The 10,594-nt window shown below is 45.0% G+C and overlaps 1 protein-coding gene and 1 long non-coding RNA gene across 2 annotated transcripts; one reads left to right on the forward strand and one right to left on the reverse strand.

Annotated features, from left to right (window-relative positions):
- Positions 1-2,036: 2,036 nt before the first annotated feature.
- Positions 2,037-6,013, forward strand: LOC144826240 (zinc finger BED domain-containing protein 4-like). Its single transcript, XM_078684611.1, has 2 exons — positions 2,037-3,489; positions 5,749-6,013. Exon 1 carries the CDS (start codon positions 2,090-2,092, stop codon positions 3,482-3,484), a length of 1,395 nt encoding a protein of 464 aa, XP_078540737.1. The 5' UTR covers positions 2,037-2,089; the 3' UTR covers positions 3,485-3,489; positions 5,749-6,013.
- On the reverse strand, positions 3,732-6,547 carry LOC144826241 (uncharacterized). Its single transcript, XR_013609727.1, has 3 exons — positions 6,481-6,547; positions 5,105-5,236; positions 3,732-4,395 (listed from the first exon to the last, which is right to left on the reverse strand). It is a non-coding gene; the product is annotated as an uncharacterized LOC144826241 (long non-coding RNA).
- Positions 6,548-10,594: the final 4,047 nt, after the last annotated feature.

Raw genomic sequence — 10,594 nt, forward strand, 5'->3', positions numbered from 1 at the left:
AACCTTTTTTGGCACCCCAAAAGGTACGCCTGCAGCAGCGGGGTCTGGGGTGCAAGCTGGGACCAGCACATCTGCATTAGTGGGGGCAAGCCAGCATCCCAGGGCCAAGCACATGATGAGGGTCGAAGAGGTAGCCAGCCTTCTGCTTGCGAGCAGTGATACTGAGCCAGAACTAAACTTATCGCTGTCTCAAAGTAGTACACAATCCACGCAAGATGGAAGTGCTCAACAACCACCGCCAGCAGTAGATGTTCAACAACCACAACCACCGCCCGCAATAGGAGTTGTTCACCCACAACCACAACCACTTCCCGCAACAGTTGTTGAACAACCACAACCACCGCCCGCAACAGTTGTTGTTGAAAAACCCCAGCCCGCAATAGTACTTCCTCAAGAACAACAACCACCATCTCCGCACCAAATAGTAGTAGTTGTTCCTCCCGAAGTCGGGGCAGTTCAGGAAGTAGAGCCTCCTTCCGAGCAAGAAGAAGAGGAAGCCACTTCTGTAGGTGATCTATTTCCTTCGAATTCACCAAGGGAAAGGAGGGTTAGTGCATCGAGTTCTTCGCAAAGCATCCCTTCCGATGACCTTGATACGGATTGGCAGCCACAACTATCTGCGCATTCAAAGGAGAGACATCCCAAGAAGACCATGCTAGGAAAAAGGAAGTTTCCAGGCAGGCTTGAACTTATGGAGGTCGATGTAGGTGAGCAGGATACTGCTGGTGATAAAGACGGGTCTGACACTGTCATCATCACAAGCGTTATTCCTGGTGCAGAGGATGTAGAGACAAACATTTTCACCCTATCCAGAAATGCTGCAATGACTGATGAGCAGGTACCACGCATAACTCCTACACACTCAACACCCACAGTAACACCAGCTCCAATTTTTTCAACAGCGAAGGCCCGGCAGCATCCGACATCCAGCAGAAGCGCCACTTCAACAGAAGGAGGTAGTGGCAGTACTAGGACTGAGCTGTCCCATAGTGAAATTCCACAATCCTCCAGTCCATCCGGCATTGGCAGTGGGTCCTCCTCTTCCTATGGCAGGAGACAAAAGTTTACCTCCCCAGTGTGGGACTTCTTTACGGTTCACCCAGTTCAGGAGAACATTGCTGTATGCACCATTTGTCATGCCAATGTTAGTCGTGGTAAGCTTGGTACAAACTATGGGACTGGAGGCCAAACGACCCATTTGAAAAAAACACACGTGATCAGGTGGGAGAACCACCTTGCAAGCTTAAAAAATGTTAGCACTCGTGTTGGTGGGGATACAGTGGTACAAGGTCCACTCATGGTTGATCAGGAGGTAGAAGAAGAGGGAGACGATGACCTTCTATCTAGGAGTGGTACACAATCGACCCCTGTCGCCAGCACTGGAGTGGTAAAGACCACATCCTCCGCATCTGCAACTTCTCAGTGGCACCAGAGTCAGCTGGAAACACCAAGGAGTGCAAAGTCTGCGATGCAAGGTGGTCCGTCTAGCACAACTCAAAGGCATGCAAAGCAGCTTACCATTCCTAGCATGTTAAGGCAGGAGGGAAAGTACGAGCGGAACCACCCAGTAGCACGTTTATACAATGCCAAACTTGCGAAAATGTTAGCACTGGACCTTCTCCCATTTTCATTTGTTGAGGCTGTTGGATTTCTGGAATTAGTGGCAACCCTCTGCCCAAAATGGAACGTTCCCAGTCGCTACTATTTTGCCCGAGTGGCTGTTCCAGCACTACACCACGATGTGCTGGAATTGATTGGGAAAGCCTTACAACAGAGTGTTGTCCATTGTATCCACCTGACAACAGACATGTGGAGCAGTTGCGATGCTACAGATTTCATGTGCATCACCGCACACTGGATCTCTTTTGCAGGTGTTAAAGACAAGTTAACTTCAGGCCTCCGTGACGTTGCTGGAATTTTTAATGATACGCGCAGACATGCAACTATAGCCATGTTTGGTATGGACAAAAGTCATACTGCTGAAAACATTTTGTCTGACTTTAATGACAAGGTCTTTGAATGGCTAAAACCAAGAGGCCTTAAGATTGGTTTTGTTTCCACCGACAATGGCAGTAATGTAGTGAAGGCAATGAGAGAAGGACATTATTTCAGGGTACCCTGTTTGGCACACTGCATAAACTTAGTCGTGCAAGACTTTCTGAAAAATGAAGCCAAAGTCAGCAACATAATGGCCATCTGCAGAAGAATATGCACGCACTTTAACCATTCTTTCAAAGGACGGAAGCTGCTACGGGTCATTCAGCAAGAGCATAGGTTGCCAGTCAAAGCACTGATACAGGAGGTCCCAACACGTTGGAACTCAACTTATTTCATGCTTGAGCGTCTCTTTGAGCAGTACATCCCACTGAATGCTTATGTCATGTCAAGAAGATTAGGGGATCCTACTGTTAATCTTAAAGCCCTGACCATTGAGATGTGGCAGTGGGACCTCATTAAATGCATCACAGAGATGCTACAACCCTTTGAGGTCTTCACACGTGCAGTTAGCAGGGAGGACTGTACTATGGGCCAAGCCATCCCATTGTTGTACATGCTTGAGCAACAGGTGAAGGAGGTCTGTGAAACATACGAAGGTGACGAACAAAAAGTTGATGCATATACCTTAGCCAAGGGCTTAGTCAACCGCTTGTGTGAAAATGTAAGGCTCAACAATATTGTGTCAGGTGAACATTACATAACTGCAACAATCTTGGATCCACGGTACAAATTATTTGTCAGCAGTAACGAAGTAATTCCATTTTCAGATGAGGATGTTGACAAGTACAAAACTTCCATAGCTGCGGAAGCTAATGAGTTAGAAACTGAACGGCTGTTACTTAAAGGCCTGCCACTGCCAGCCCAGGCCAGTCCAAGTACTCCTGACGCAAGTTCTTCACAGCGTGAGAGCAGTGCGTCTGCTTTCCAGCAGGCACCAACAGTACCAAAAGCAGCACCTACACGATCTGATTCAGCAGACCCAACCAAAAGCATAACTGCTTTTTTTATACAGAAAGGGATGGGTAAGTCCGTTGCTGTTGCAAAGGGAAAAGAGGACCAGCAAAGCCGAGCACCAATGAACATTGAGCGGATGGTTCAGGCCTATCTGGATGACACAACAGAGGTGTTCATGGAGCAAAGCCCATTGGTCTATTGGTATGAAAGAAGGAGACAGTGGCCAGTGCTGAGCAGGCTGGCGATAAAGTATCTGGCTTGTCCTGTAGCCAGTGTCTCCTCTGAGCGGGTTTTCAGTGCTGCTGGTGCCATTGTCACATCGAAAAGGACTAGTCTCTCCCCCAAAAGCGTGGAGCGGCTGACAATGATAAAAATGAATCAACGCTTCATACCACCAGACTATCAAGTACGTGAATCACCGCCGGATGAAGAAAGCGAGTGTGAAGAAGACGTCCTCACTACTGGGTTACATGACCTACTTCTGTCTGAACGCACAGAGTTTGAGGACGAGCTCCTCTTCCCTGACAACTAGGACAGGTATGTTAAAGGAATGATGCAATGCATTGCATAGGATTGTTTAGCCGACTCTGAGCAAATGTGCATGGAATTAAAGTATACTAGTAGTAACTTCAGACTCACGTGATGGGCAATTTTCCCATGTTATTTAATAATATAAATTATTTATGCACTTGTGACCCTACTACTACAGGTGCAGTCAGTACTTAATTTATCGTTCGTAGTGCATGTTCATGTTGCACAACGTACATTATTTGGTGAAACAGTCCCCCCTCCACCCCCCCAACAAACACAAATGAACTTCAAATGTTTTCTTGTGAAAATAATATCTTTGTTTTATTTTTATATTTTAATAATGATAATAGAAAAATAAAATATATAACTAATGTAACCCCCTGACCCAGAGCTGTCCCTACCCTCCCCTAACCCCAACCAAATTTCAACCCAAATGTACACCCCAACTCCCACATCCCACCCACCAACAAAAGGATTAAAAAAGGGGCAAAAAACAGGGTCCATTTCAAAGCCGGCGGGCTTTCAGGTGTTTGTCCACCAGTATCTTGACACGCTCCTCTAGACCGTCCTCCTGCTTCTTCCGCTCCTCCTCCAACTTCGCTACCCGGCGGAGAATCTTTGCTTTGAAATCACGGCACCTACACTTGCATGCATGTTGTTGTTGTTGTTGTTGTGGGGGGGCCGCCGAAGATGTAACAATGCGGCGGCGGGCGGCTGCCTGACCACGGCGACGTAGTCCTGCAGGCTTGGGGCCCGGGGCATTGGAAGAGGCAGCAGCTGCTGCCGCCGCCTCCTCCTCCTCCTCCTCGGCCTGATCCACCAGCCGGCGGTAGGCCTCTACAATTGCCTGCAGTTTCCGCTGCCGGGCCCGGACTGCCAACTCCTTCCTGGTTGGTTTTTGGGAAGGAGTAACTATAAAGAAAGAAACAGAATTGTTAATCCAAACTCCCCGCAAATCAAGAACACAACATTGATTCAACACACAGTGGGCGGCACAGTAGCACTAGCAAGCAAGCTGAGTACCAGAAATTGTGTTGCGTCTATCTTGAACATTCTACAGCCTCTATTAATTTTTCGGACTTTTTGTCACGGCTTTATGCCTGCCCTATTAGCATGGGTGTACTTCAACGGTCACACACATTAGAACGAACACCTGTCTTTTACATATCTCCTTTTGTTCCGGGAAGGCGGGAACACTCTCAAAGTAACATTAATTAACAGGGGGCAGCTAGTAGCACATGTCTAGTAAAGACTATAATACTTTATACCGCGCAACAAACCTTATTTGGTTTGTGTTTCACCAGCAACGACCCATGCACCCAGTCGTCCCCTCCTTCCCTTGCCTTTGGGTTTGCCCAAAACACCGCAGCTGCTGAGACTATCCACTAACCACCGGTATTGGGTGTGTCTCCCAACCACGCTGGCAGCTGTGTTTTCCCCTTTACATGCTTTAACAACAACCCATGCATCCGACTGCTATCAGGCACTTGCATTACTGTAGTGGTAATGCTTAGCATGCTAATGACAAGTAAAGGTAACATCATATATTTTCCAGTAGAGTACAGTGAGAAAGTTTTCCCCTCCCACCAAGTAATGCAGATCACTATTGAATGTAACTTACCATCGCCCGCCGCTGTTGGCTCCCCCCCCACTGCTGCTGGTGTAGGTGCCTCTGTTCCTCCTGTCCCCGCCGGGAGCGCTGAAGCAGCGCCGCTGTCCCCGTCGGCACTGGTCGATGGTAAGGGTTCTGCACCTATAAAAATAAGTACGCCTTTTTAGATGGATGCACAGCCCCCTTTGTACTTGTTCACCAAGAATGGAGTTCTTCAAAACAGTTAAGTCCAACGTACGTAATCAGTATGAGTCCACATTGCATAGTACAGCAGAGTCACTACACATATTATTAGCATTCATTGTTATGGTATGGTACCCAAGCTCATCTCATCTGTCCTGCTACTCTAGTCCTTGGAAATTGGAAGTGAACTATGTAACCTTTGTACATCAATGTATCCAGTTTTGCGCATGTGTTAACTCGCAGCTTGTTGCGCAGTACGAGAAGACGCTCTGGGGCAACACATCATTGTTCAATGCATACACCTGAAGAGGTGGGAAAGTAAAAGGGCCCGTATTTAAGTTTTCTATGTGGATTGTGGGATAGAGTTTGCTTACAGGTTACAACTTCTTTTTAGCATGGCTGCATAAAACTGGCATAAATGTATTTAATACTGTCTAACGTGCACCACTTTTGTCATTATTTTTCGGCAGGTGAGAAGATTGCCTTCTACGAAGCGGACATTTCCATAGCTTACAAAAAAAGAGGAATATCTGACCAGTATACGTTGGTGAGAGGTCTCCGATAGTTGCCACATTTCCCTATTGTGCACTAGTAGCTGTACAAATGTTGATTACTTTATTATGCCTGTTTTAACTCTGGATTTTTTCTGGTGGGCCCTTCAACGTATTGGACGGAAGCACTTAAAAACATTGATGTTACTTACTTACTTCTAACAAAATAAAGCTTTTGAATGACCACTTTGACTCTGAAGTTTATTTTCAGTGTCTGTTGTCTTAGAGACTCACACGAGTGAGTGAGCAAAAGGGGGTTTCTTAGGTAACGGTTTGTGTCCTAAAAGCATTCGGCATCTTGGTATTGGGGTTCAGGAGTGTGATTTGAACAATAGACCAATGACTCAGGCCATATAGGCTGACGTTCAGTGAATTGTGCGTTCCTCAGAGTTCTGTGACTGAGGTGTAAGTAAGGTTCAACCTGCCTATCAGTACCAACAACATCCAATTTTCGTGTGCATAGTTACATAGTTGTGTAATATGTATATAACTCCATAGGAGATAGAAGAATACCCACAAGACTAGTAGTGGTATACTAACGTTTACAAAAATACTAGACAAACATCATTCTGGATGCCTACTTGGTTGCTGTCAATTGACAAAGCACTGCAGACACATTACAGAGGAAAAAACAAGCACTGTTGGACTTACTGGGGACAGCAGCAGGATCCTCAGTAGAGGAGCTCTGTGTAACTGGTGGTTCACCCGCCGACTCGGTCCCTGTATTCTGCTTGCCCCTGGGTTCTGTGGTTCATGTAAAAATTAAAATAATAAACATAGATAAATACATTGAGTGATGTGAAACATAGACATAATTGCAAATCACACTGCTACAGTGGAACAGAGCCGGAGGCAACAAATCCATGCCAGGGGCCGCAACGCAAATATGTATCCATCCTTAGAGTATTATTAAATTAAGGATATCTATTGGTGCGGTGGCCCCTGAAGTTTGGTGCCCCTGTGCAGTTGCACAGCTTGCACATGCCCCCTAGAGCCGGCCCTGGCTGAGGTAAGAAGAACAAAGTAACGTTAGCATTCTTTGCAAGAAAAGGATTCCATTCATGCAGAAGAGAAGGCCGTGAAAAAAATGCTACAATATGCAAACAACGTACAATTATCCATCCACCGTTATTTCACTGACGGACAAAGGAAGGACAAGACTCTATTAATAGCATTAACTAACTTCAGTTCTCAGCAATAAAGAAAATCTCACATCAATAAACAGCAACAGCTAGCGCCAAGTTGAAACAACACGCAAGAGCCAGTGAAGAACAAGAACACTGTCATACAATGACAGTAGATATACCGGAATACATCGCAAATGTAACTAGGGGCAACAGTCATCGCGTTACTTATTCAGCCAATATTTACAAAGATACAATAACAATATTTATACAACTATATATATATATATGTATATATATATATATATAATCTATATGTATATAAATATATATATATATATATATATATATATATATATATATATATATATATATATATATATATATATATATATATATATATATATACACACTTTATTTTTGGGGTAGCCACTCACCAAGACCCACAACCTCCACACCAAGCAGGTCCAACAGGTCCTGCTCCCGGTCCAAAATGTCGGCCCAGCGGTGGGACAGCTGATGGTGGGTACGCCGGATACCGGAGCAGCGGAAGACTGCCGGCGCACCTTCGCCCACCGCCGGAGACGCTCTTCAATGTGCTGGTATCCGGAGCCGGGCCTGCCGCCTGCTGCCAAAGTCAAGGGGAGGTGACGTTGGATAAAAAAGACCAGGGCGGCCAACTCCTCCTCCCCAAAAAGTTGGCGGGGCGTCACTCCTGCCGGGCGCATTCTGCCGCAAGGCAGCCTGGTTTTTTTAGGCACAGCCGCCTTGCCCTTTGAGCCGCCGATTCTGCTGGCACCCTTCACCATGGTTCTGGGTGGAGGGGAGAAGGAAAGTTGAAGACAAAAAGGTTAGGGGAAGAAAGAAGAAAGATAAAAGAAGGAAGTAATATAAAACAAGAGAAAAGTTGCAAAAAAAGTGGTAAAAGTAAAAATAAAATGAGAAATATACACCTAGGCACAGACAGAAATAGGTAAGAAGTAAAGAAAGTTAGAAAAACTGAGGGAAAAGACCAGGATGGAAGAGATAGGAGTGAGATGCTGAAGTAGGCCCAAAACCATAGCCAGAGTGTGAAATCGAAGATGGCTCTGCCCGTCGCGACCGCCGCGGTAAGTTCGCGCGATATTTGACGCGATCACGCACTTTGGCAGTGCGAACGAGAAGATGAGTTCCCGAACATGTCTAACACAACGCGAACACGTTACTTGTAACCCGGAACCGGAAATAAGGGAACGCAAGCGGGCGGGACAAACCTCATTGAGTAACTTAGCGCGCTAGCTATTGCGAGCATGCAGGCAGCGCCCCGAACACGCGCACCGCGCTCCCGAAGACGAAAAACGGCGCGCGAACGGGTCTAGCAAGCTACTACGCATGTCCGCGGAGCTACACGTAGCTCGCGGAGTGCAAGTGCGTCTTCGCGTAGCTTCGCGGAGTGCGGCTACGCGAACTACGCCCAGGGTTATTTTAAATGCACTCTTCACGGTCACATTATTAAGCGTATGGCGACCAGAAATGCTGCCATCAAAAAGGAACTTGCTGATTTAGCGGATGAAATCAAAAAGCAAGAATCTCTATTTCGCAACTCTAAGGACAACAAATGTTTACAGTCCATTAAGAATTTAAAATATTCCTACAACACTATTGTGTATGAGAGCTCATATAGGTGTACAGGCTCAGAAATCTAAACGGCTACTTTTAAAAAACCGAGCAGGTAAAATTTTGGCGGCTACGTTGAAGTTTCAGGAATCTTCTTTTCAATCCTCTCAGATTTCCTCTATCAATGATAGCTCGGGTATAAAAAAAATTCAAACCACAGACATTCTTGATGTATTCCGAGATTTTTACAGTAAGCTCTATACCAATCAGGCATCTTTTTCCCAATGTCAAGAATTTTTGAAAACGATTCCTATTCAATCTTTGTCTGTGGAGGATAGTAGGAAATTGGGTGGCTCGATTACCTCTGAGGAAATTATTGCTGCAATCAAAGCTACGCGGTCTGGGAAAGGTCCCGGTCCTGATGGTTTCCCCATTTTGTTTTATAAGACCTTTCTTCCCTCTGTTGTTCCTCGTCTTAAGTCAGTTTTTGTTGCCTTTATTCAAGGGGGGGTCTGTTTCGGGTTCGGCTGCTGAGGCCACTATTGTATTGATTCCAAAAGAGGGTAAGGATCATTCCGATCCCAAGAATTTTCGTCCTATTTCCCTTCTTAATATGGAAGCTAAGATAAGATTTTTGCCAAGATTTTGGCCAGATGCTTGGAGTCTTATACTCCTAAGCTTGTCCACCCTTTTCAGACGGGGTTTGTCAAGGTAGACTCGCCAGGGACAATATTCGTACCATCTGCCATATTTTGAGTTCAGCTAAACGTTCTAATCTTCCGGCTGCAGCTTTGGCCCTTGATGTCGAAAAGGCCTTTGACAAGGTCTCTTGGCCTTTTTTACGTGTTGTTCTATGTGCGCATAACCTTGGGGACTCTTTTGTTCACATGGTTATGTCCCTCTATGTTCAACCTAGAGCCAACATTAGAGTTAATGGGGCTACAGCGTCTTTTTTTAACCTTTGCCAAGGCACCAGACAAGGCTGTCCCTTATCCCTGCTTTTGTTTTTATTATCTATTGACCCGCTCCTCAGATTGGTTGATCTCCACCCAGACATTAAGGGTTTTAATTTCGGCTCCCATTGTATGAAGACAGCTGCCTACGCAGACGATGTTCTTATTTTCTCTGATGACATAGTATTGGCCATTCCTGCCATTACCGCCACCATTTCTCTTTTTTCTAAAGTTTCGGGTTATACCCTTAATAGAGACAAAACTGAGATGTTTCCCTTAAATGCTTATTGTTTCCCAGCACACATGGGTTCTGCAGGTTTTAAGTGGCAATCTAAACAGCTTAAGTATTTAGGGATTTGGTTTTGTGGTACCCTTTATGATACTGTAGCGTATAATGAAGCCCAGACTATAACTAAAGTGCGTCGTCTTCTAGACACCTGGTCTCCGAAACATATTTCGTGGTGGGGTCGTCTCCAAACTTTGAAAATTATGATAACACCTATCATTAATTTTGTATCAGCTATGCTCCCGGTGAAACTATCCTCTTCTTTCTTTCATGAGATGGATGTCATTACCTCTAAATTTCTCTGGAATGACAAGCGAGCTAGAATTGCTTACAAGTTCTTGAGAAAGCCTTATGATATGGGGGGTTGTAATTTCCCTGATTGGGAGAAATACCAAGTTGCCTTTTTAGCCTCAATGAGCTCTTTGGTTTTCTTTGGTTCCAGGATATTTATTGAACAAGAGCTTTCTGCTCCTTTGCCACCTTCTTCGTTTTTAACCACTTCTACTTTATCTATTCTGTTTTCTCGTTCGATCATTTTAGATACCATTGCAGCAGTCCGGTTGGTCGTCAAAAGAGTTGCTACTCCTCTTCACAAATCACGATGGTCCTCAATTTGGCGTAATTCTAAGATTAAAATTGTTATTGATCACAAGTTGATGTCATATTGGGTTACTAAAGGGATTTCGCTTGTGCGTCATCTTTATGATTCAAATAATGATCCGTTACTCTTCTCCTCCTTAACTCAACAATTTTCTCTCACTAACTTAGACTTCTGCACATTTTTAAAAATTAAAGTTGCTCTTGCT

This window comes from Lissotriton helveticus, chromosome 3_2, assembly GCF_964261635.1.
Source record: "Lissotriton helveticus chromosome 3_2, aLisHel1.1, whole genome shotgun sequence".
Taxonomy (NCBI): Eukaryota; Metazoa; Chordata; class Amphibia; order Caudata; family Salamandridae; genus Lissotriton; species Lissotriton helveticus.

What these genes read in the sequence shown, in the direction of transcription:
- LOC144826240 (XM_078684611.1), top strand. Translation starts at nt 2,090, where the DNA reads ATGAGAGAAGGACATTATTTCAGGGTACCCTGTTTGGCACACTGCATA.